This window comes from Polyodon spathula, chromosome 14 (assembly GCF_017654505.1).
Source record: "Polyodon spathula isolate WHYD16114869_AA chromosome 14, ASM1765450v1, whole genome shotgun sequence".
Classification (NCBI taxonomy): Eukaryota; Metazoa; Chordata; class Actinopteri; order Acipenseriformes; family Polyodontidae; genus Polyodon; species Polyodon spathula.
This window is the reverse complement of record NC_054547.1, coordinates 23,568,410-23,596,124: the sequence shown is the minus strand read 5'-3', so window position 1 is coordinate 23,596,124 and position 27,715 is coordinate 23,568,410. Positions and strand designations below refer to the sequence as shown.

The following is a 27,715-nucleotide window of genomic DNA, read 5'->3' as shown; positions in this document are numbered from 1 at the left end:
TGAATCTGTCTTCGAGAATATGCCGCCCTCTCTCACCTCCTCTTTGTGTTCCGCGGCCACGCCCTCTTCCTCCAGCATCCCAACCCCTTCCTTTCTCCTCCTCGAAATCCTTGCCGACAAACTGCTCCGAGTAGCCCCGCCCAGCTCGACCCTCCTGTCGAGAGGTTCCCCCTCTATGGAACCTGCCAGGAATCAGGCCTGCTTTACTCACGTCAGACCTCGATTTCACATTGGAATTAGTTTTCAAATCAAATTCCTCGTCAAATATTCAGTAAATGCACACATGTAGAATAACAGATTAATTAATACATAGATTTATAGGAAAGAGTTGCATACACATTTACAAATCAATTCCATATATCCTGCTACATTGCCTCAGTGATATCATTTTTCAAATGAGTCAAATGAGTATGCCACCAAAATGGATTTTAGAGTTTTCTTTTTAGTTAAACCATGTTTCCTAATGCATCAATATAAAAAAAAAAAAAATGGTTGTCAAATACTAAGGCCCCTAGTTTAATATTAGTTTTCCTTAACATGAATTTAAACAGATTCTTTATACCATCAACATTTTCAAAGCATTTCCTACCAGTTTAGTATCCTATTACGTTTTCGTTTATTGTGGTTTCTGCTTAGATCATTATGAACCAGGCTTACTAACTATTCCAGATACAATGTCCCTGTAAGGCTGAATAACAGTGGTGAGACAGACCAGCAGGACTTGAGTCTCCCTCTGATCAGCAGTCGCACAATGAGAGAATAGAAGTCCCTCAGTGACGGCCATGTGATTGAAGTATGAACCAGTCTTTAATGCTGAATTTCTTAAGAGACCTGGTTTTAGAAATGACCACTAGGGGTTTGCAATTGTAATTCTGGCCCCTGTGTGTATTCTTTGTAAATAACGATGCAAGAAGAAACACCAATAGTGACTGCTAGAGAACACACAGTATACTATTAAAACAGGTAGAAATTTAAATATTATCAATTTACACAATATGAAGAAGTATACCTTTATGGTCCAAAAACAGAACATTTTTTGCAGTCAAGAGTATAAAAACATGACAAATAAAAGCATGAAGCATGTATGAGAGTCACTCACGATTCATCAGCCTGCTCGTGCTCAAACTCCTGGCTGTGCCGTCCAGGCCTTTGCTGCTCTCTTGGTCGTTGCTGCTGCTGTGGGTCGAATTCCTCATCGGGTGCCTCATACTTCTCAAACCTGCACAGAATGGAAAGAGTACAGTACCAGGGCTCAGCCAGACTCGCAGCCTTGATCTCCAATACTGTCCTGGTCTGGAACTACAAAGACGCCCATGCTGTACAGTGCGTGGTCTTTGAATGGACAGAATAGCTGCTCAAAGAGTTTCAAACTCTCTGTCCTACCCTGTGGACTGACAACACTAGGGAGTGCTTTTAGTCCCTAACCTTTCATAAGCACTAACCCGGATAACACAGACAGAAGGCTGCACTGTCTAAAACCGCAAGTCAGCTATTTTCCACTGGCACAGAACTTAGCCACCAGCAATACTGAATGACAAGTATTTCACTAATATACACCCCCTGCCACAGCTGTAAATTGTAAATTAGTGTAATTTTTCACTTGACCACCTCCGATTTTGATAAACTTTTGTATATATTATTTTCTTTGGAAGAAATGGTTACACTGTGAATTGTAGGCCTGAGTGACCTCCCATTCATGAGATACAGGTCGTCAAAGCTTTACCTGATTTGACACCCACCCTACCTTTACATGGTCATAACTTTCTCCAGACAAGTACAGTACAAAGCTGGTGGTGTCATTTTAAAGCTCTCAGATAGGACTCTATATTCATTATATCAAAATTGATGTGAAATACAAGATAAAGTTTTGTGAATCTGTGACCTTTGACCTTACCCAAGTCAAATCGCGTAACCTCGGATTTTTGTCAGTTTTTGATAGATTGTAGCCTAGACCCTTAGCTACATTTCCTGTAAGCTTCATTTTGTGCCTGCCATTGGTTGAGGCTCAGCACAAAATTGAAGTGAAGCAATTACACACCTATTACTGTACAACTAAACAAAAAATATTTCGTTGCAATCGAGTATACTCTCCTCTTCTGTTAAATTGAAGCTGCAGTGAACTGGCACAGCTGTAACAGCTATTAATATATTAATGAATTAACCAAGGTGCTCTATTTACACAATTGGCTAAAACAAACAAATACAGGTGAATTAAATAAAAATCAATACTGAATTGTGCACGTTTAATTTTGTCCCCACCAGTTGTACTTCTGTAAGTGCATGTTTAGTATTTTAAGTGATGTTTCTCCATGAGCTTCTAATTATTACCGTTCAAATCCAATGAATCACTGAGTCTGGAAAAGAAAACATATCGTTAGAAATGGTGGAAATGTAGATATTTCATTTTCATATTTCTGTCCTTATTTCTGCATGCAACACAATTTACCATTCACCTATTCTTAAGATGCCCTTTTCCTTCGTAGCCACTCTGTCAAGACTTTTGATGCTCTGGCCCCCTCCTTGTCTCTCAGGGTGTATGTCCTCGATGTTGCAGTTGCTGGCTCCACTGATGTCAGCACATTCCCCATGTCTACAATACATTGATCTGGATGGTGTTGGAAACAATGATTGTGCTGGTCCATTCAGGTGCAGGAAGTTAATTTCAGCCTCCTGTTTCTTCTGATCAGAAGACACCACCAGCCCGAGCCACCAGTGACTGTCAAACTGAACAGTAACATATCCTTTCACTTGGTCAAACTGTAGGACATGCTTTTCAATTGTGATTGATTCTTCTCTTTGTTTTGTTGCCTGGGGGAACTCTCGTACAAGGACTTTTGCTTTTGGAAACTGGTTGAAAGAAGTGGAGATGCCACGTGCCAGGCACAGTTCTTACCTTGAGGAATTGTTGCTACAGAAAATCTTGCTCAGCTTGCCATTGTGTGCTGTACAATTGGTGTGGAGCCTGGATCTGGTCATGATATGGATGCTGCAAACTGGCTTTTGTTGCAATTCGTTTAATGGTTCCTCCTACAGTGCATCACAGGGTGTTGCAAAGAAGTTCTACTCTGCTTCCATGCCAAAATCTGCCAAGTGCTGGCAAATGTTGAGAACTAGTAATTCATTTTCATGAAGGAGTTCATCCCTCAGCCGTTGCTAATATGCAGTCTGCATCTTTGCAATGAAATCATGTTGATGAAGACGTTGGAGATGATTGTTCATTGATTGTCTGAAGGGTGGATCTGTCAGTTGTAGTCTACTTCTGATACTCCACTGCATCCACCAGGCTATTTTGAAAGAGCAAGTGACGGACAAATCTTCAAGTGATGGACAATTTTCACATTTTCTTAATTGGTAATCGACGTTAGGTGGGAAACACATAAGATATGATAAGCAATGACGATAGTGATTCAAAGGCACTTCTGTACTGGCACTCAGTTGTGGAAGCTTAGAACAAATGAACATCAGCTTTACATTCTGGTGTGTTGTGCAGACATACACACAGCATGTGTACCACTACTGACTGCCAATACACACTCCTTTGGTTTCAGCTCTGCAAATTTGGAGAAGCCAATTAATGTCAGGATGCTGTAATTTGAAGAAAGAATAGGCCTCATAGATTGCAGAGAACAAGCTGTTTTTGTTGGTGCTCCCTCCTTCCCGACTCTTTATTGTAAACAGAAACAAAATATTTCCAGCCATGAGTCGACTAACATTTTCCCTCTTCCTTATTTAATTAATCTTTGCTAAACTTTAGTCACATATGTTAATAGGCCAAATTGGTTAACTAACATGAATCTATCACAACGGTAGCTTCTATTTAACAGGTGCATATGCTTTATTACACTAAATATTTTTGTTAAATTGTATCAGGTGTGTAACCGCTTCACTTACAAGATTCGCCTGACACTCGGCATTGAACTCTGTGCTGTGCCTCAACCAATGGCAGGAACAAAATTAAATTTGCAGGAAATGTAAATAAGGGTCTAGGCTACAATCTAGCAAACGTGATTTGACCTGGGTGAGGCCAAAGGCCACAGAATCATATATCTTACTTTATCTTGCACTTCACAGAACCTTCAATAGAATGAGAAGATAGTGCTATTCAAGAGCTTTAAAATTACACCAAAATTACTTTTCTGTATCAATTAAGGAGGAAGTCATGACCATGGAAAGGTTGGGTGGGGGTGTTCAAAATGGATCAGCTTTGACGAGCTGCATCTCATGAACAGGATGCCACTCAAGACTAAAATTGGCACTGTAACCACTTCTCCCAAATGCAAACATGCACAGAATTTTTTTTGTCACAAATCAAACAAAGGAGGTCGAGGTTTTTGGTGACTGAAATCATATGGAACAATTTACTGAAAATTGGATAGTGTTACTTAAGAACAATATGACATTAAATTAACAATTTAACTGCTAGAATCATTATAATGTATATTAATATTACTGATTTACAGTATGTGGAATAACTTCTTGTGTTCAGGATGTAAGCATGTATGACATAGACAGATGGATGTAGACACAGAGTCATCTCCATATATCCCAAAATAATGTTAATGCCAAGTTTCTTTGCAACGGGATAAGGAGTTTTCCAGAAATATGGAATAGTGTGTAACATATATACATATGTTTGTACATACAAGTGCCTCCACTACATCCCTGTTGTGGGGGATTTCATCCACTGCAGGAGATCATTAGAAGCAGTGAGTAAATCACCTCAGTCATACCTTTCTTCTCGGCGGCCCCTGTACCGTGGATCCTCGCCGTCATGTGGAAACCTTTCTTCAGAGTGCCTTCGCCCCTCCCAGCCACCTTGGGGCCCACCCCTGTGGTGGCCCCGCCCATCCCCATCTCGGAACTCTTGGTTCTGTCCATGCTGGGGCTGCTGCTGCGTGGGCTGCTGCCGCCAGCCCTCCCCTCCCTGTGGGTGGAACCGCTCATCCGGACCCTCAAATTCAGGGGCTGGGCCTCGATGGCTATCACGGGTCTCCCCCCAATAAGAGGCTCCCCTCTCTGAGGCCTGGTCTGGACCCATACCTCCTTCAGGGCCCCGACGATCCGGAGGTCCTCCCAAGTGGTGGTTTGGGGGGCCACGAGAGTCTCCTGAAACACACACGAGAATTAGAGCTGCATTCCATTCCTTCACTATCAGTGTTTTTAAATACATAGAAAACACAAAAATCAATCAATGAAGCTTCCGACACAGACATTAGATTATTATAGAGGAACATCACATCATGAAAGCAACCCAAACACATTCATTTCGGTAAAACATATCTGTTTTGTTTCACATTTCCAAGCTAGTTCTAATTGTTACTTATAGATTGTTACTTTATAGCATGTTTGGGAACTTTGGTCTTGCATTCCTGTACAGCTGAAGACATGTTCAGTACTGTACAGTGCACATTATGGATGTTGCCACAAGTGATTTTTCCATCCTTTCCAGCTAGGCATTGTTGATTCTGCAGGCATGCGTTTGAGATGGCTGTATTTGCTGTAGGTTGAACCGTTGGTGTGATCAGAAGATAGGAAAACAGGTGTCCAAAGAGTGCTTTTTGACGAGGGGGTGTTTATCTACCCAGGGATACCAAAAATACTTAGTAAGCAAGCAGTCTAAGTGGAATAAAACAGTAACCTGTCTCCGAGCAACACAAGCCTGCAGGGGTGGCTGAAAACATTTTTCAGTCACTGTATTTATGTGTGTGGGGTGTGAACAGGCTGGCTGTAGGGGTGACGTCAGGCCAGGAAATGAATGCAAGACATACAGCAACTGCGGGAGAAACCGAGAGGCAATGGCGCTAAGCTCTTTTATTAAATAAACTAAATAAAAAAACACTGGACAAACAAAACAGCGTGCTGGCCAAAATAAATAGACAGAAAAAACTAAACCAAACTGTGGACGAACAAACAAGTACTGTGCTGGTGATTCCAGCACGAAATAACAATTGTTATTTTACTTTAAAGTTTAGTACCTACTTTCTCTCTCCCATTCTCCACTCTCGAACACACAACCCCGAGTGAGTGACTCATGCATCTGTATATACAGTTGTGCCGGGATTCAATTACTAATTAATTATTCACTTGAACCCACCACGTGAACTAATTTGTGCAATCCCCATGCTCACATACTATTACACACTTTATCTGCACATAAAGTGATTGTACAACTATATATTTTAAATCACTCATGCTACACAGACAAATTTATATCCTGTGCACCACTATATCCTCGCATAATAGACAACATGAAACACCAAGATACTCACAGGGGTAGGGCACACTGCCACTGGGGGGTTGTCTTATTGATGCCACTTTTGCGCAGTAATACTATATATATATGATTGATTTTGCTTTACCTGGCAGTGAGATCCTGAGGCACACATTATTTTATGCAAAAGGTCACATTCATGAGTGTGTACTTTTCTTGATGGAAACAGACATGAATAGATAAAGTAGTCACATAATTTCCCTGGCCATTATTCTGAAGGAAACCAGTCAGACAATGTCCCTCCTTCCTGACTTGTATCTAGCATGGACTCTTTCTGAATCATTTCAACCCACCACAACTACTGAGTGGCAGCAAATTCCTACATTTCTATTGGTGACTCTGCAGACAGGATTGTACATGCTTGCAAGATTTAAAAAGAGATTACAATTTAATACGGAGCACTGTTCTTGCTTGAGGGATTTAAAGCTATATTATAGTTAGATAGGGAGGATTTACAAGCACGTAGGTTTTAAAAAACAGAATTGCAAATTGTGTCGAAATGTTAAAAAATGCCTAGACATACAAAAACCCCATTAGAATATGCCCGTGACCATAAGGATTTTGTTGTGGAAGACAGCAAAGGAAAGAAGGTACAAGTACCCTCGAGTTATCATACATATTGTGACAGAAAAAAAATGCCCAAGAATTTTGGAAAGTAACAAATCAATAATTTTATACAGTATCTAAAAAATCGAAAGCCCCGAAAAAGAAAAAAAAAAAAAAAAAAAAAAAAAAAAAAAAAAAAAAATAAAACTTGACTTGAAAATAGTTAAAAATAAATATTGAAAAAAAATAAATTAATAAAAACATAAAAACAGAAGCCCTAAATATATTACATTTTCAATTCAGGACAAAACTATATTTAAGAAATTTCAATTGATGAATAAAGATTTAATGCTGATAACAAAACAGTCACACACTAACAGGTGTCACAGTTAGCTAACAGTCCAAGACTTGTATCCTAGTGTTTGATCTTTGCTGACTGGAGCTCTGCTTTACATTCCCCCCGGCAACACATCTCCTGCCATGAGCTTGAGGTCTACATTCAGCATGCTTCTCTGTACCACAAACTGAATGCACGAGTATCTGTCCCTGATTCTCAAGAGAAAACAGCAGCCCATGTTTTCCATCCATTTTAAATATGAACCACAGACACAACCACTGAGACTACAGACTGTATGATGTTTATTCTGTGCAACCTGCCATAAAATGATTTTTCATAGGCGAGATCACAATTCTGGACTGATGACAAGTGGTGAGGACCGCTAGCATGTAAACCAGGCCTATGGGGTTTCCCCCCTATCCCTGCTCTGTGCCTGACTGGATACCTCCCTGTCCTGGTGCTGCTGGATAGGCGAAGAGCCCCCCATGTTGTTGGGCCCTGACTGCTGACTCCTTCCTTCCCCGTTCCTTAGTGTGGCTGGAACATCATCTCGCCCTTGGCGGGGCAATGGGCCCCAAACAAGAGGATGGGGGCGGTGCCTAGCACCCCATCACCTGTCAATCAAACATACAGCTGCAGAGTCAAACTCCTGTTCTTCACTTGAGTCCCTTACTTTGAATAACCAGAGCCCCAATAATGGACAGCGATACCCAAGAGAAGCCCACGCACTATTAAACTCCACTAGGGATTTAGCCTGTGATTAAGCGTGAAACGTAATACCCTGTGCCCAAATAATAAATCAAGGACCTTTAGTATAGTACAGGCTTTCACGCACTAGAAGGTATGCCACCTGATTTATGGTTTCCAATAGAAGACAGTTACCCAATATTCACCTGGTTTACACAATGATTAGTGATTCCCAATAGTAGGCAGTTACCTGGTAAAATACCATGGGCCACACTCACAAAATCTACAGCATTTGTTTTATAAAAGTAAAAACAAATGGCTAATTCTACACAGCTTGGACGTAGAAACTCCTTAATGATCATAACATTTTTATTTTCTTTTTAGAAAAAAAACCAAAAAAAAAAACCACAGGTGTTTGAATATAGACCCTGGTTTGTAGTGTAGAACCCAAAAGTAGTGAATTACCTATTAAACACCTGTCTACATTGCAGAACCTAGTAACCCCTAAACACCTGGTTCATACCTTGGAACTCAATAGTAGTGCTGCAACCCACTAAACACCTAGTTTGTACTGTGGTACACAGGGTGCGATTTGTACCTCAGGCTCTGCACTTTTAATTTTCATCCCTGGCAGGGAAAATAGATTTTGCACTTACAATGTCCTTCTGCTGGAAAATGTAATTTGTACAGATGACATTCATACCCAAATGCATTTATGCAGCATCTTGTGCAGCACACTGCCTCACTGGTTCTCAGCGCCTCTATGGACTGCAGCTACCACATATAATTGTGTTTCTCAGCATTTTTGACCAGACAGATACCGGGAACTAGCGAATACACGGACGAGTAATGGCACTGGTTTTGTGTGCCAATAAAAAAAAAACAACAAACACACACGTTTGAAAATGTCAATACATTGACATGATTGCCGTTGCTGTGCTCAAACTGCTCTTTTTTCTGCATTCTTGAAAGTGCTTGGAGAAACACAGCCCTTACTGCTGAAAAAATAGGTCAGCATTGAGTATTTTAAAAAACAGTAAAGTTAGAAAAATGAAGAGAATGAACCAGAAATCAATAGCAGATTCTAGGACATTTCATTTGTAACAACAAGTCATTTGTATTGGTTACACTATGTTTCAAATTCATGTCTACACCTTTAAATGACAGGTTTGAATACAGTTAGGGTTCCCGTATATTGACTGGGGCTTGACCTTCATGTAGGGAATACAGGAAGTGAGAAAGAGAGACACGTGAGTGAGACTGCCAGCAAGGCTGAACAACTACACTATCCTTTTTGTTCTGTACACCTCTGAACAATATGTTCTCTCCCAATAAAGGCTTTTGAAGTTATTGTGTAGCAACAATTAATACACAAGGATTACACAATCTTCTTAAAGCCAAAAAGAATGTGTCATCAGAAGCCACCTTAGAAGAACAGCTACCTGTTGTTTCTGATGGAATTGGGTAAGTTTAGCAGTGGTTATTTGGTAATAGAACATAAATATTACAGAGTGGGTTGAACTGTCTTTTACTGTAAGTCAGGGCAGTTTAAAATATGTATGTTAAATGCGCTATTATTCTTAGTGAAAATAAACTTCCTACAGAGTTACGTGCAATTACTTGTCCCGAGTTCTTTTTAATTTTTGTTGGTCTGGTTGATAAGCGTACACTGTTATTGCCTTTAGTTATTGAGACTAATACGACTACGACTACTACTACTAATAATAATATTAATAATAATAATAAAGATTTAAATGACAATAACTGCATTTGCAGTTGCCACATGAGCGATGTATCAATCATGGGGTTTCCATGCAAGTTATTTTTTTACACGAGAACAATGTCTTGTGTAAAATGCTTTTTTGGGTTTCCATTCAGTCAGTTTACTCAAGTAAACCAGGCTTTTCTCCCGATGTCATTCAAATGAATGGGAAAGATGGGGGTTGAATTATTTTTCAAATGTCATTAGTACTGAATACTGTTGCAACTAACGTATCTTACAACTCATTAATTAAAAAAACTCTCTCTCTCTCTCTCTCTCTCCTCTCTCTCTCTCTCTCTCTCTCTCTCTCTATATATATATATATATATATATAATTTTTTTTTTTTTTTTTTTTTTTTTTTTTTGGAGTGATGGACATTCCAGAACAATATTGGTCAGCTGGGAGGCCGTGGCTGTAAGGAATGTACACTCCATCTGCCTAAAGGTTGTACGGTTAGGTTCAAAGGAAAGTAAATAATATAATGTGCTTGGGATTAAAACTAAAGACGGGTTAATTAATAAACTGGTAAATGATAACTGTGTCTTAAATAAGGGAAACTAGAAGTAATTAAGTCTGGTGTTGAATACACACTTTTGTTTAGCTGAGACCATTCTGGCGGCATTAGGACCCAGTAGAGGTTACTGGAGTCAGGACAAACTCCAGGTTAATTCAACAGACTAATTAGGAAACTAATTAATGATGTTTAAAAGGGTGTGTGTATTTTGGCGTAGAGGAGAAGTTGATTGAGAGAGAGAGAGAGCGGAGAGAGAACAGTGAGAGATCAGAGAGCTTTAAAATTGAAAAGGAGACTTTTGTTTGGAGGGTAAGCAGAATTAGCCTGCCCCTGTTTAGTTTAAAGGGTAAAAACAATAAGTGTTGAGTTTAGGACCCGAGAATGGGATAGGTTTTGTTTGTATTCTGTTGGTTTGTTTTCGAATAAAACCACGCTCCGTCTTGTTTCATTTCAAGTATGGCTTTTGTTTGGTTTTGTTCAACTGCATTCAGTTTTACATGGCACGGCGTCTTTGACCTGGTGAACGACAGCGAGTATATATATATATATATATATATATATATATATATATATATATATATACACAAAAAGTATTCAGACCCCTGACCAATTCTCTTATATTACTGAATTACAAACGGTACATTGAAATTTCGTTCTGTTTGATATTTTATTTTTAAATACTGAAACTCTGAATCAATTATTGTAAGGTGACATTGGTTTTATGTTGGGAAATATTTTTAAGAAAAATAAAAAACTGAAATATCTTGCTTGCATAAGTATTCAACCCCTGTGCTGTGGAAGCTCCCAGTTTGCACCGATGAAAGAAATTGCCCTAACAAGGACACAATTACCTTACCATTGGCATCCACCTGTGAACCGTTAAAGTTGCTGTCACATTTTCTGGATAAAAACCCCACTGTTGAAGGATCATTGGTAAGGCTGTGAATCTGAAGGAAAATGAAGACCAAAGAGCATTCTACAGAAGTTAGAGATAAAGTAATACAAATCACAGATTAGGGAAAGGGTACAAAATAATATCCAAGTGTTTGGATATCCCAGTGAGCACAGTTGGATCAATAATCAGGAAGTGTAAACTGCATCACACCACCCAGGCACTGCCAAGAAAAGGCCGTCCCTCAAAACTCAGCGCTCAAACAAGAAGGAGACTTGTGAGAGAAGCCACAGAGAGGCCAACAATCACTTTGAAGGAGCTACAGAGTTCAGTGGCTGGGAGTGGAGTAATGGTGCACCAGTCAACCATATCAAGAGCTCTGCATAACACTGGCCTGTATGGGAGGGTGGCAAGAAAGAAGACGTTACTCAAAAAGTACCATATGAAAGCACGTCTGGAGTTTGCCAGAAAGCATGACAGTGACCCATCTGCAATGTGGGAAAAGGTTTTGTGGTCAGATGAGACCAAGATAGAGCTTTTTGGCCAAAACTCAAAGCGTTATGTGTGGCGCAAACCTAACACTATCCATGCCTCAAGACACACCATCCCTACAGTGAAGTATGGTGGTGGCAGCAGCATGTTGTGGGAATGCTTCTCATCAGCAGGGACTGGGCATCTTGTTACAATTAAACGATGAATGGATGGAGCAAAATACAGGGAAATGCTGCAAGAGAATCTGCTTCAGTCCACTAAAAAACTGAAGCTTGGGAGGAAATTCACCTTTTCAGCAGGACAATGATCCCAAGCACAAGGCCAAAGCAACATTGGAATGGCTCAAGAACAAAAAGGTGAATGTCCTACAGTGGCCCAGTCAAAGTCTTGATCTCAATCCCATTGAGAATCTATGGCACTATTTGAAAATTGCAGTCCACAAGCGTCGTCCAACCAACCTGAACAACCTGGAGCATATCTGCCAAGAAGAATGGGCCAAAATCACTCCGACACTGTGTGCAAAGCTGGTACATACTTACCCCAAAAGACTTAAAGATGTTATTGTAGCGAAAGGTCGTTCTATCAAATATTAATGTGTGGGGGTTGAATACTTATGCAAGCAAGATATTTCAGTTTTTTATTTTTCTTAAAAATATTTCCCAACATAAAACCAATGTCACCTTACAATAATTGATTTTGAGTGTTTTCAAAATAAAATATCGAACAGAACGAAATTTCAATGTACCATTTGTAATTCAGTAATATGAGAGAATTGGTCAGGGGTCTGAATACTTTTGCAAGCCACTGTGTGTGTATATATATATATATATATATATATATATATATATATATATATATATATATATATATATATATATATATATATACACACACACACACACTATCTGTTAGAGTATGGGTGTTTATACAAGTTCTAACCAGTGACTCTGAAAAACAAGCCCTATTCTGTTATAAGCAGTCTTGGCAACTGTGAAGGTTACCTCAACCACCAGTTTCAACTGGACAGGAGCGATATGAGGAGGCTTGTGCTGTCAGAGATTCTCTCCTTTCAAGTTGTGTTGTATTTACTGTTGTGTCAAATATTAAGGATGCAGACAAACAAAACACAGTCAATACATTAATTTGCAATTTTGTTTGGTCAGCTCTGAGAGAGCATTAACAACTTATTGGATGTTGCACTGTTTTGGGCGATCGAGCTGGCTCAGAACATCCAGTTCACCAACTATATTTACTAACGTGGAGGGCAGACATGCGTTGTCTTGGGACATTAGCTGGTATCAAAAAAAAGGATGGGAATTAATTCAGTTTGACATTTAAGCATTTATTATACACCTGGTTTGGATTGTGAAACCCCGTTGTGTAATAAATACTTTACACTTTGGAACCCAATAGTAACTGTTTACCCAATAATAAATGGTTGGGAGTGTGAAACTTATTACAAAAACATATTGCAAAAAAGATATGTTGGAGGCGGTTTGTAGCCCAGATCAGTCGTTATTTTTATATTACAGACAAATCTGTATTAAAGTCACTTGTGCAAAGAGACCACCAAAGATATCTTATGTTAAAACTAATAAACACACCTTTAAAAAAGGTTTGTATATTTATTCAGTTTTCATATCACAAAGTGCACCACCCTTTAGAAACGTTGACACCACAATGTATACCATTACACTTATTCCCTCCATACAAGACACCATAACATGCAGGGTCCCCTTTGCAAATGTACACCCTGAAGTAAGATTCCCATGGGTGCTACAAGGCAATGTAGGCTGTGTATGAAGAAATGTTTCAATTGTTCTGGCTATGGGATGTGACAATGAAACAAATAACTTACCAACGTCATTGTACAAGATACAAACAAAATGGAGAAAAAGAAGGCTCAGATTGTGACAGAAACCAACAGGGTTAGGATCAATTCCTGGTTTTCAATTCCAATTCCATTTTTAAATCAATTCCCAATTAATTCAAAGGAAATGGAATTGATATTTTAGAGACATAATACTCTGCATAAACTTTATGAAGCTAAATGGAGTGGCGTGACTGTTACCTTTGCTGTTGGGACCTGGTCCCTGCTGCACCAATCCAGACATCAATGGAGGCGGCCCTTGAGTCTGTCCCCCCTGGAGAACACACACAGACTTCAATTAAACATTTCATTTTTAGAAACAGCATTTAAATAGTCGTAGCTTTGTTACTTGCTAATCTTTTTTGTAATCTGTGTTTTATTTTACTGCCTAATGTGACACCCAAACAAAGAAATACATTTAAATGCAATTCTGTAAAAAAAAGTGTCACTGCCATCAAACAGTACCAGAATGCCGCTTTGAGGGACAACCGTGAATGTTCACAAATGTTAGTGCTACTTACCTGGCTGAATGGTGGTCTGGGCCCTTCACCCAACAGGGGCGGCTTGCCTTGCTGCATGAACGTGGGTGGTCCCTGCATAGTGCCAGGTCCTTGCATGCTTCCTGGCCCCGATAAGTGCCCAGGCCCATGCATGCCCCCAGATCCTTGCATGTTGCTGTGTCCATGCAAGACTTGGGCTACCCTAGGGGGGTTCTGCTGTCCCTGTGGCCCAATAGGAGGAGGCCCCATCATTGCCCCTTGCATGGGTGGTCCCCTCATGTCCTGTGGTGGCGGGTGGCCCATCATACCTCCCTGTGTTGGAGGCATTCTCATGTCCTGGGGGCCCATCATGCCTCCTTGGGGATGGGGTGCCTGATTGTTTTGTGGCCCCATTCCACGGGGTGGGGGACCCATCATGCCTCCTGGAGGTCCCTGCATTCCACCCAGAGGTGGTCCAGGCATCCCTCTGGGTCCAGGGGGCATTCCAGGAGGCCCGTGCATTCCCTTGCCAGACATCCCTGGTGGCCCCTGATGCCCCATGTGCCCTTGAGGGCCTGGGTGCCTCTGCATGCCCTGGGGCCCGTGCATATCTTGGGGACCCATGAAGCCCTGTGGGCCTGGGGGGCCCTGGTGGTGCTGGGGTCCAGGGGGGCCCATTTGTCCCGGGGGAATAAAAGGTCCCTGTGGGCCAGTGGGACCCATAGGAGGCATGTTGGGGGGCATCTGCTGTGGTGGGAGGGAAGACTGGAAGCCTTGTAGAGGAGTAGGCATGGGCCCTTGACCTGGGAAGTTGGACATAGCACCCTGTAGGGGGGGAGGCCCCTGTTCCGATTGCTTTTGTGCCATCCGTTCAATCTTCATTTGCTGGAGAGTGAGACAAGAAATAGAAACAAGTAAATAAGCAGGTCGTTCTTGTATATTTTTTGATGTGTTAAAAATAAACTAATTCTCAAACAACTGAATGTGTTATAGATATGAATAGTAAAATCTGCGTTATTGAAATAAAGCAGGCTCTGTCCCATGAACAACACCTTCCTCAAGCATCATGCATTGCTAAGCAGTGAATGACACTACCTCTAAGAGTAGTGGGTTGGTGTACTGTAGGGCTGCCATTTCTTGCTCAATTTCTGCTTGCGTTTTCTTTTTCAAGTCTACCTTCTTCTCGTCCTTCCTCTCTTTCGGGACCTCCCCAGGGGGCAGTGCTGGCACCTTGTTCTCTGCCCAAGCCTACAGGAGATGGGTAAGAGAAGCTTAGAGATATGAACAGGCAGGCAGACAAATCACACAGATATGCACTCAATATTAAACGTCCAATCGGGATGCAGTACTTCTCTAGAGCTATAACATCTCAGGCCATTCAAATCCTGACAAATCCCAAGTTCTTTTGCATTTAAACATTAACTATGTAACAAGTTAATATGTTTGTAATTATCTTGAGCTCTGGGTTCAGATTCTCCAGTACAGAGTTAGCATTTTTCTTGCTATCTAGCTTTACCTGGCTTTGAACTACCTTTGAGCTTGACTGGAGAATTCTAACTACCTAGCGCTGAACAACTTTCTCATTCCATTCAAACCATATGATCTTTCAACTCTGTTGGCCCAACCATCTCCACATAGAGAGGGTGAGTAGGCAGCCAATTTGAAAGGCCATTTCCTCACATGATTTGAATGGAAGTGTTTTCAGTCCTAGGCAGTTTTCCAGACAAGCTCACAGACAGATAGACAGATAAAGAAAAATTCTAATATTCTATCAAAAGAACCCAGACCCACTCACATAATATAATTTCAAAACATCAAAAAAGGCATGGGTGAACAAAGAAAATTAAATTAAGGGAAGATAGACAAAGAGATCCAGTGGTGGATGTGTGTTTATACTGGGGTCAAGCTGGGAGTGCAGACAGCACATTGGGCGTTACCTGTTGGAACTGTGCTGGGATGGGCTTGGCATAGGGCACTTTCTTCTGAGGAACTTTCTTCAGATCCTTCAGCATCATCTCCTCCACCCCCCAGTCCAGACCAGGGATTGTCATCTCCACTTCATCCAGCTCTTCCTTACCTGCAGACACACAGCTTATCAAAGACCTCCGGTAGCTGACTAGAGAACCAGCCGAAAAGCATCTCTTAGTTATCCCACTCCAATACCTAATACAACACCCATTCTTTTTTTTTTTTTTTTTTTTACCAGTTTGCTCTTGTTCCATGGCCATCTTCAACTGCTCTGGGATCCCCATTCCCGGGATGGCAGCCATACTGTTGGGCTCAATATCTTCTGCAGGTAACAGAGAGAAGGGGATGAAAGAAACAAGGTTGCAAAACACTTTTCACTTCTGTGTGTAATACATTGTAACTGCAAAATAAATAAATGATTCTCCAGGAATATGAAAGTCAGAGAGGTTAGTTAAGGTTATCAACAAAGAGCCACTAAACATCATAACATTCAAAACATGAAGCTCTCAAATGGTTTATGTGATATTACCAGTTTAAATACTGCAATGGGAGTGGGATGCTTAAAAACTATCACAAAGTCTCAGAGGCAGAGAGTACATTTTACTTTTTTATGGGCAATGGATTACTTTTATCTGGACAGTTTTGATCTGGTTTTTCAGAAAATGTCACTGCTGGATTACATTTATCCAGATTACAAATAAGTAAATAATTATGAAATCCAGTTTTTGAAGTAGTTCTTAATAGGCCATTATTTATGATACAGCTCAATTTAAAGAAATAACAACGGTGATAAGTAAATATGTGTGTATTAATAATTATTCTGTAAAATTCACTTTTACCCTGGCTAATGACACTTTATGCCAATCCCACTACAGCGGCACAGGAGTATTTCAGTAATGCCCATGCTAAAACAAGACGCACAGCAGTGCTTAAGAGACAATTCGCTTGTCTGAATTACCTGCATATGGAACTGCTACGAGCATGCAACTTAATTCCAGCCTGCATTGTTTTGCACAATATCGCTATCAATCACAATGTACCAGCCACTGAAGGTGAGGATTTGAGCACCGACCTGCCAGAGCCTCAGGCAGAACACCACGATGCCCCTTTAGCAGAAACACAACAGGATGGACTTGCTGGATGGGCAGTGAGGGATGTCAATGTAAAGAACTACTTCTAGAAAGATCCTCCATTGACGTTTCACATTAAAGATATGTCATTCTCCCCACATCTTTATTTCTACACAGCACAAACATGTTGATAAAAGCTGTACCATTAATTACATTTTTTCCTAAATCAGACAAGTGGTGTTAAATTAAAACTTAAATAAATATGTGAAACATACTCTATTTGGACATATAGTGAGTTTTCTATCAAAATCCAAAAAAAAAAAAAAAAATCTATTTCCATGATTATTTAAAAGTTAAATCCACCTTCGCAGTAGAATAAAAATGATCCTGATATTTTAGATGAAAATAATCCTGATCTCCTCTTAAATTCTGTAAAACCCAATTCAATTTAATCATGATTAAAATTGCGATTGGATTACCAAAGCAAAATCTGGATCACAGAAATCCTGATCGCATGTTGACGTTGTGATAAACCCACAGTTCACAATATGATCTCGATCAAATTTGAAAATCGGATTGCCAAAGTTTTGAAAAAATGCCCCCAGGTCCTGGTTAATAGAAAACCATGGAAAACCACCAGGAGCTGGGTTTTAGCTTTATTACCATTAGGTTTATGAATCACAGTACTACACAGAGTAGTTCTAGGCTATCAGCATGAAAACAATGGACTAGTTTTGTTACTATTACAGACTTCTGGACTTACCATACTCCACCCCATCTTCTGACATTCCCGATAAGAGGTTCAGGTTATATCGGTCCCTCATTTTATCCCCAGGGCGATTTCTAGTCCAGAATTTACTGGCAAACAAGATATACATGGTGTTAACACAACAGATGCAGCATCGCTTCTAGCTCACTGACAGTTGTTGACCCCATATTCTCAGGGAAGTATACCTACCTAGTGTGGTCATTGGATCCAGAACAAAGAATGTGGCCCAGTGGGTGCCAGGCTAAGCTCCAAATCATCCCTTCATGGGCCATCTCCATGCCCCCCACCTCCTTTTCAACACTACAACAAACACATGAGGACCGGTCAATCTCACATGGTACAGATCACACAGTTGCAATACAGATACAAGAACACTTACTTCTCTACTCCATTCTCGTATAACCCACCCTAACTCAACAAGAGATTTACAAAATATTCCCACATTCAATTTGTGTATGTATTTCCATTAAGACTGCACAGGCAAACAAGCTCACATTGATTGACACACAGAAAAGCACTCAGAATAAACACTCCTGCACATAAAACAATACCATTAGCAGGGAGATATTCATGGCTTTATTTGGAGAATCCTGTATCTAAAATTGTTTACCTAATACAAATATAACTCAAGAGCCAGGTCTGTTTTGGATTGCATAGATGCACACTTTGACATCCACTCATTTCCCAACCATTACTGTAAAACTCCAAACCCCTGTACTATGACTGTAAAATACAAATTACAAACATTGGTAATATAAGTTATTATGTACAGTTGGGCCTGTCTCATGGTATATGAGCACATCAGGTGAGCAAGAGGACTGTCAGCAAAGATACAGTCAGCTATACATATTTAATGCAGTTAATGTATTTAGATTTTTTTCAGCTAGTAGTCTACCAAGCACGAGACGACACATAAGCAAAAACAAGATGTACTGGAATGTTCTAAAATCTGCTGTTTTGTTTGGCAGTGACCACCATGACCTACATACACACACTGTACATTTAAAAATAAAAAAAAATCCTTAACACGTTTCAGCAGTTCTCTAGATACATATACAAATGCAAGTGTGACACGTGTTGTATCTTTGTGACTAGTGAAGGCAGGGTGGGAGAGGTACTGAAGGGCTTCTCTTACCCAGTGTGCCAGAAGAGCAGGGACCCATCAGAGCCTCCGCTGGCAAAGAGGCCCTCATGTACCGGGTGCCAGGCCACGGCTGGGGATGCACCATGCAGCAGAGCAGCAACAGGGAGGGAATAACATATTCACTACAGTCAAGGCACAGTATAGGGCACACATAACAGATGCTGTCAAAATGAGATTGCTGGTTACAAATAATTATATTATTAGTTTTGATTACTGGTAAATATAAATACTACCAAGAAGTGTTTTAAACAATCAAAAAGAAACTTAATGAATCAACTAGTGCGATGAAATAACTACTTCCAAATGCAAACTTATTAATTCTTTACTATTTAATTTTTCCATGCTTTAGGTTATTTTGAGCCTACCCCATTGCCCTCACCCCCTGACCTGTAGCCTCCTTCTTGTGCCCCCGGAAGACCTGTAGCTCCTCCTTCAGGTTGCGCACATCAAACAGCTTACACAGGTGGTCACGTGATGCAGTGAGCAGCCAATTACCATTCAGATTCCACTTCACCTCCATGACAGTGTTCTTGTGGGCGTGTCTGAAATGGGACAACATGCACTTTTATACTGTCCAGAAGAACTGGAAAACCTTCAGAATAGGTATATATTAAAAATGTAAAGATGAGTGCTTACAGTGACTGTCGCTATCAAAAAAAACACTATGACTGAGCTAGTACTTTTCACTTTACTTTTTTGCCATTTAATAAAAGCTTTAGTGGATTTCTACAGTAACTTTGTTCTTAAATGTTTTGGACGCACAGTGTGAGAGTGCATTATCTTTGCTGATGGTATAATTCTAGCAAAAAAAAAAAAAGATATACTAATTTAATGCATCTAAGCTGTCTTGCTGGTTTTATATGACAACAATATTATTTACATTTTTGCAAAATAGGTCCCTTTGTGTTAGACTTTGCACCAGATGTTCCATATGCCAGACAACATTGCTTGGAAAACCATTACCAGTAAAACAAACTGCAAGGTGAAAGAGGAGGAGGGAAAGATTGACTTTTATTACTTACAGAGTCGCGAGGCTCTGTCCTGTCTTTGGATCCCAGAACTTGATTGGCTGCTGGCTGTCTTTGCTCCCTGAAACCACCAACCCTTTTGTAGGATGCCAATCCACACACTTCACATCCGCTCCATGCCCTACAGAGAGTCAGAAAGGGACAGGTGGATACAACGGACTGGACAGGACTTTGTGCAATCAAAGTTACGTGATGCAGTGTGGAATGTAGTGGCTTTCACAGTCTCAGAAATTATGGCTACAAGAGAGTGCTGGGCTAAGTTGTGTAAAGTAATGAGTTTGAGGGGTTCAGTGGTTACAGCACAGTAGTGGATTTGATTAATTTAGTGTGGAAGGTAGTGAAGTTTATGGCTTCAAGTAACTATAGAGAGAGTTCATTCAAAACACTAATAAAAACTCAGGCGTACAGGATGCAGGCATTAGACTAAACATCTTCTTTTTTTGGTTTTCTTCTAGTTTTATCTCAGTTATCAATCTAGTCTGCTGCAGGGTTAGAGTATTAGTGGGTTTGAGTATTTTGTGATTATAATGCATACATGACTGTGAGCTTGAGTGATGTGGAAAGTAGTTAATAATACTAGGTTGCAGTGGTTGTGTGTCTAAGGCAGTCTGGAGTCACACTAGCCTTGTGCACACAATTATAAGCCTCCAAAAAATTGTGTTTTTTTTCACCTACAGTGAATGGCCATCTTATGGCTTAAAACAAATTAACTAACTGCTGGGTACAATGTGGGAAGATGGAAAAACTGCTGACCAAAGAAAGTTCAATACTGTTTCTTTTGAGTTTCTTATTCATGTCTTTTGAGTATAATCTGTAAATGTTATGCTACTTGTCACAAGAAGTCAGCCAGTGAGTAATAATTATTAGAATATCAACTTGTATAAATTACATTAGATTTGATATATTTAGGCATTATGTTTTCAAATTGATCATACTAAGGGCGCCTTCTAATTAGGTTCCAGTTCGCCCCATCAACTGATAAAAGATGAAAAATGGCACACATGTATTGCTGTAAATGGCTGAGACCCGGGCTAGGCAGTATAACTGCTTGTATTCCCACCTCACACCTTTTCCTGCTGACAAGCCTGTGAGCTAACTGTGGGCCCCACACTGCCCCAGCACTGGTGCACCAGAACAGGTAGGTGTGTAAAACCAGAAAGGACTTATTCGACAAACATCATGAAGGGCCTAAAACCAGCCCTAAATAGCAGGCTTCCTTATATGTTTAAAACATCCCTAAATAGCAGGCTTCTTTATGCGTTTAGGATTGTGTTACTCTTTTCCAGTTTCCCTATACCTGGAGAAAGAAAATATAGTAAGGGCTTCTGAAAAGTAAAATGGGAAGAAGCAAAACGAGATTTTTGTCTCAGTACTTGGACCTTGCTGAGATACAGTACCCAATATGTTTTGTGAAACTGCAGAAAAAGAAACCTGCACAAGCAAGCTTATTTCCACAAAAGCCTAGACTCTAGTTTCTAGAGTCAGACAGTGACAGCCCAAATGACAAGATATTTTGTATTACAAAGCACCAACAAGCAGCTATGAAAAAGCACACTCAAAACAAACAAATCCAGAACTAACAGACTCAGCTCTGCTGGCTTTCCTGGTATCAGCTGACATTGTTTGGAGGCATAGGAACTAAAAGTCCTTGCTTGTCCCAGCTGATTTTGACCAGCTTTTTGGAATCGCTGCCACTTCTCATGCAGCGTCTGGCAAGAGAGGGAATGAGCAGGTCTGGAAAGGAGGCCCAAGAGCATGACGGACCTGGAAGTAGTTAGCATAACTGATTGGCAGTTTTCCTGTTTAGTTTTCACAGTGTATATCGGCAGTGGAGCTGCTGAAAAATAGAAATTTTTTGATTGAACCATTTAGTGTGAACATGAGAGAAAAAAAGGGACAGCTTTGCAAGAGAAAAACAGAAAAACAGTTACCCGAGAGCAGCACACACTTAGTAATTCTGATAAAATCCTTTTACCAGTGAATAGGGATCTTTATAATAAAACAGCAGCACTGTTTTTTTGGAACGGTTACAACTTTTTCTTCTTGTATTCATAAATGGAAAGTAGGCAAACCAAGTGGTTTTCTTTGCTATGTGGCAGTGTCCTCGAGAAGGTACAGGAGGCATAGTAACAAGTTTTCAGTGTGTACAACCCTTTAGTAAAACAATTCATTCTGGTGGTTCTCTTTGCTGATATTTGACATTCAGTGGGCAAGAGTTTGAGCAGGCAATGGGATAGAAACTACCAACTTGCCTTTCAGTAGGTATCATATCTATTTTGTATCCTTTAACCACACTCAACTGATAACTATACAACACGTCTGTGCTTCTGAAACAAAATCACTAAATCACGATCAGAATATGTCTCACAACTAACACTATATTCTGTTGAACAGAGTGTATTGGTTCTCTGCATGGAGAGGTTTTATTTCTAGAACATGTACTGGTGGATCCACCAGGACAAAAACAGATACCATATCCTGGACTGACAATTCGACACAATAAAACCATTACAACCGGTTCACCCTATCTGCTGATGTACTGAGATGAGCATAAGATGAATATTTAGCCACTGACAGCACAGCTATGTATATGTTAAGTTGAATGACAGAACCAGGCTTAGAAACTCACACTAGTCCTGCACCAAGTCCTAGGTTTCAGATCCATGGTTGTTTAGGTGCTGTATATTATTGAAATGACCAGGTGCCAGGAATATGTTTAATCAGGTCCCTGCTAAACCAACTCAGAATTAACTGATCACACTTACTGTACCACAGCATGAAAAAGCCTTGCCCTAGTCTGTAGGTTCTTACTAGGTGGAGTTGGTAACGTAGTTATAGGGGTAGAACAATGTATTTATTTAAAGGGCCTGATTGCTCTCATACTCAGGCTCCTCCCCACTTAAAACAATACAATAGCTCGAGTGAGTTTCTAACCCTGCGTTTCTCTTGAAGGGTCATGAGCTTCATGGTATGTGAACAACCCTGGCTTCTTTATTCAACTCAATGGGCTTAGATGCCCACCCTTACAGTGTTGCACAAGGGACAACAACTTCTATTTGTTGAAGGTAGATTTAAAACATCGTCCTGCTTTCCTGAGGTGATGGAGCATGTGCAGTTTTGCTTAAGCTGGGGGGAAATGTAATGGTTTCCTCTCACTGAAGTATTTCTAGAACAGTGCTAGCTCTGTAGTTTAATGGGACGATATTAAGGGCTCAAGCATGGATGCTTGTCAGTCAGTCTATTGTTTCTCATTTTACAGTTTTGCATATAACTTAGAGAATCACTTGGCCGAGGACCTTCTTTAGCTATGCATTATATATTACAATCTTAAGGTATATGAAGGCTGATTGTCAGTCAGTCCAACTGTTTTACCGCATGTCCAATTGTGATGAGACTTACCAAGGACATTCTTTAGCACGTATTATTGAGTGTGTTATGTCCTCAGGGTATATGGAGGCTCTCCATCCATCTGTCTGTCCCACCTACATATATGTAGAAAATAGCTTCTGCAATTGGGACCTTAAGGACCTGATCAAGAGTATCATTATCTGGGCATATAGAGTTTGTTTGTCCATCGGCTGTCTATCTCATGCTTGCATTTTTAAAAATATCTACCTAACCACTTATGTAATTGTGCTGAACAGTTACATTTAATTAAACATGACAGAAATAATGTTGTTTTTGTGTTGCAAAAGGACAGAGCCAATAGCTTTTTGCTTCTGATTCTCTGCACTTATCTCCAATGGGGACAATCAGCAGAAAAACAGATTTAACCTGAATAGTAAATTAGAACAGTGAATTTCAATTATTCTCCAGGCAGCACTTTCTAAATGGCTTTTTGTTTCTAAATTATCTTCATAAATTGAACCAATAGAATATTAACTTTAATACATGTAAAATGTTTGAGAGTTCCCTGGACTATGTGTTAAAATATTTTGGCAGCCCTTACTGCAATTCTTCATGTATAAAAGCACATGTGTGCTGTAATGTCCTATCTGGTTTAACACAATTACTGCATCTCACATATGCATGACATCTTTTATGATTGAAGTCATATCAGGTTTGTATAGCATGGATTAGATGACAGTTGTATACATCCTTATCATGCAGTATGTAGCTAGTGTGAACAGATTATGCATGTATCAAATCCAAGGTGTCTTAGGTATTGAAGTTACCATTAGGTGTTGTACGAGGACTTTAATATAAAAAATAATTAGTCGATGTGAAAGGCTTCACTTTAGCAGTGGAAATAGCGGTAGGTTTGCAAAAACATATTAGTTCCCCTCACAGAGACCTTTAACTGGCAAGATAAGATGATTAAAAAAAGAAATACAGTTGGCCCACTTTATCAAGATGTTTGCATGTTTTTTTTTTTTTAATAAAAGATATCCCCTGCTAAAATGCCCCAGTTAAGAACATTAGTTTGCAATTTACTGTCACCTTGTGCATCAAGTACCAGCAGTAGCAAGTTAATACATGGTGAGTATTTAAGTATCTGTAAACCTGGTGCTATGAAAGACTTAATTTATAAAATCACAGCAAAGAATCCAATTAGATGATAGGAACAAAACTCACCCATTTTCAGCTTCCATTTATGTTAGTATTAAATCCCCTGCCATGGTGGGAATACAAAATTAGATCTGATTTATAAGAGATGGATCACATCCATGTCCAGACAGGAGCTTTACTATATCCGGACAATCATTATCTCAAGTGCCAAAGAATGACCAGGTTCCATCACAATTAGAGAAGCGATTCTCTCAATAGATGTAGAAGTGTGACATACACACTGTACATAGAAATGGACATGTGTCTGTATATATCCCCATATTCTGATACTCTCACAACTCATCCTGAAGAATGTCCTTAGCAAGTCTCTATGTAGGATGTTTTATTTTATAATTTCGTCTTTGTAATCTGTACAATCTTAATCTTTAATTTGGGACATTGTTTATTCAAGTGGTTCTGCATACTTTAAACAAATAACTAACTAGCTAAGTAAAGAGAAAGGTAGACAGTACATATAATATTCTGGGTTTTGTGCCTGTTTCAAAGAATAATAATAAAAAAAAAACTCAAATGGAAGCACTTGTCTCTAAAAATTACACTCCCTCTTATAGCATTAGATCTTGCATTGGATTAACCAAGACCCACTCTGATCACTTTAAATTTCCACTTACACCTGAAGAAGAGAGCTTTGAGGGCTTGAAACTAGTAATTTTACATTTTGGTTAATGTATTAAGAAACAATCTTTACTGATTCTAACAACCTGCTAAATTGTTTTGTTAAATCTTGTGTCTATTTCTATGTCAGCATGGTTCGAATTCTGTTCATGTTGATCTTCTGTTTTTTTGAAAGGGGCCCACAGGAAAAGCGTTACCGGTGAGTTAAGAAAGCTTGGGATATCCATCATCATCATGATTTAGCAACCATACTGGTCAGTCACGCCACGAGTCCAGGCTTAGTAATTTCATTACATTTATTTCTTTCTTGTTTGACAGGTGAAAAAAAGGAGGCTGGCTTGACAACAGCACTGACACCTGAAATCTCCAGTCCTGATCTGGTTGCATTTCAAAAATGCAGGAATCGGTGATAAAACATATAGTCTGTTATATTCATATATTCTCCCATTACTGTACAAATGGTAAAATGCAGTACTACTAAAAGAAACATCATAAAAGACATTATCAAAAACAGATTTTTTAAACATTTCTTTTAGTATTACTAGATAAACAACAACAACAAAAAAAAAAAAAAAAAAATAAAGACTTTGTCCATGCTTATGACTTTAGGACGCCTTAAATGAAGACTGAAATGTGCAACTATTGTAATAAATCTAAAGGTATTATATGTGTCTCAACTGAAAACAATTTCAATGTTAGGTTTATATTATTTATTTACTGTTGGTTTCATGGAGCATGACTAGCATTAATCCTGGATCTGAATATCTAAGATCAAATCTTTAGTATGGGAGTGTGCAGAGGGCAGTGCCCGGTGAAGCGATTACTGAGCTGTGCAGAGCAAACTGAGACTGGCACGATGGGTCGAAGTGTCTGCACCATGGAGTGTAGATTGGGGAAGAGGTGAATGAGTAATGTGCATTAAAGAAAGGAGACACACGTACTGATAAAATATTATTAGCAGAAGTAACAGGGACTTTACAAAGGTTATTTCCTCACAATCCCATTTTAAAATATTAGTTTTATAAGGTTTCTCAAGATGCGTACTGGGTGTTTTACGCATTGAAAAACTGAATTACGTATGATATTTAAACGTAATGCATAAAAAATATGCAGACCAAATTTGCTGAACAGCTTGCATGTTATCAAGTTTCCTGGATCATAGAAATGCCAGGACAGCTAATTGTAGCCTGCCTAGGAATGGCAAGAAACACGTTCACCAATAAGTCTAACTACATCGAGAGTAGCATCTTCCAGACTATATTAAGGCAGGACTAAAAGGCTACGAAAAATATATTATTGGATTTTTTTCAAGTGGAAAATCAGGAAAGGGAAGTTTTTATTGTAAGACCAAGTTTGTGTACAGCAGTTCAAAGTAACATTACAATTAAAATGTAAAGCTGTACTAATGCATACCCCATAAGTTAGCATTAAAGTATGTACAGTACTTATTGAAAGTACTCATGCCTTCAAGGTAATGTTGGATTGTACATTTGAAGAGTATGTAATAGGAGAGTAAATTACTTACAAAAAGACTCAAAACCTTCTCTGAAAGGCTGCTTTTCTTCCATTAGGTCAGAAGTAGTAAAGCTTAACTTTTACACTGTGCTCCCAACTGTGTCCCTAAAACCTGTACTACCAGTGCAGACCTACAAAGTGCTGGCAGGACCTGCTAAGTTTGGCTGTGACGCAGAGAGAGATCCGTCAATTTCTGCATGTGCACAGCAGCTGGTATGGACAGAGACTACCAATTATGTGTTTAGAAACAAAACATGAAAGAAACTGTCCTTGACAGCTGTGTATAATCACTAATGAAAAATACAAGAACTACTACAGATAAACAAGTGCAGTATATTTTAGCAAATGTCTTCTGTGCAATATGCAAAAAATCACAGTGTTCTTGTGTATAAAAAGAGACTCTTGCCTTGGTGATTTTAATACATCAAAATGTAAAATCACACCGCTGAATTCAAATAATTACTTCTATCTCGCTGTAGCAAAATTTGGAACAGTGTGATTTAAGAACATAAGAAAGTTTACAAATGAGAGGAGGCTATTCGGCCATTTGCCTAGTCATTCTGTCATTGGCTTTGAATGAATGCACAAGAAAGGGGTAAAGACTGTCACTAAAACTGACAAACATGATGCAATAGCTGCTTTACCAACTCAAGAAAAAAAAAACTTTTGTTGTTTTTTTTTTTGTCTGTTATGTCAGTCTTTAAATTTTAAGTGCTCACAGTTTTAGATTTTGTGGAAGGTGGGTAACTCATGTTTACCTATTTATGTAATCTTTTGTTACACTGTGCAACCTTTCAGAGACAGAGGAAGATTTTAACTTGAAGCAGCCATCCGGATTCATAACTACTCGCATCTTTTGCATCAGAACACGGGTGCCGTTAAAGATAAAATTGGGTTGGGTCACGCAGAATTAATTTATTTTAAATTAGATCGGAGGCAAATAACACTCTTACGATTCAATTCAAGTCTCCTGCTGTATGAAAATATCAGGAAGATCCCTTGTGTATTCAAAAAGGAGAACTTAAGAGTACCCTAACAAAACAAGCTTGATTATAAAACAGCTCTGTTTTCTACAATATAATTTGTCACTTATTTGTTAAACGACAACGCCGTTTCTGAAACAAGTCAGTAATTTTTTAGGGTTTAAAATTAAAAGTGCCACAGTGGAGACCACTGCTGGTTAGCA

General features: G+C 39.5%; 1 protein-coding gene across 2 annotated transcripts in view; it reads right to left on the bottom strand.

Moving 5' to 3' along the window:
* The window catches only part of LOC121327195 (pre-mRNA 3' end processing protein WDR33-like), a 67,263-nt gene that overhangs the window by 6,539 nt on the left and 33,009 nt on the right, over positions 1 to 27,715 (bottom strand). The window contains exons 8-20 of one of the 2 annotated variants that reach the window (XM_041271062.1): positions 19,825 to 19,951; positions 19,190 to 19,344; positions 18,794 to 18,872; positions 17,848 to 17,958; positions 17,653 to 17,747; positions 16,055 to 16,141; positions 15,789 to 15,928; positions 14,947 to 15,099; positions 13,894 to 14,736; positions 13,574 to 13,646; positions 4,731 to 5,106; positions 1,100 to 1,219; positions 37 to 182 (exon numbers count right to left, since the gene is read on the bottom strand). In XM_041271062.1, the coding sequence (XP_041126996.1) occupies positions 37 to 182; positions 1,100 to 1,219; positions 4,731 to 5,106; positions 13,574 to 13,646; positions 13,894 to 14,736; positions 14,947 to 15,099; positions 15,789 to 15,928; positions 16,055 to 16,141; positions 17,653 to 17,747; positions 17,848 to 17,958; positions 18,794 to 18,872; positions 19,190 to 19,344; positions 19,825 to 19,951 (2,505 nt within the window). The remainder of the gene's footprint in view (positions 1 to 36; positions 183 to 1,099; positions 1,220 to 4,730; positions 5,107 to 13,573; positions 13,647 to 13,893; positions 14,737 to 14,946; positions 15,100 to 15,788; positions 15,929 to 16,054; positions 16,142 to 17,652; positions 17,748 to 17,847; positions 17,959 to 18,793; positions 18,873 to 19,189; positions 19,345 to 19,824; positions 19,952 to 27,715) is intronic. The other variant, XM_041271063.1, reaches the window with a different exon arrangement.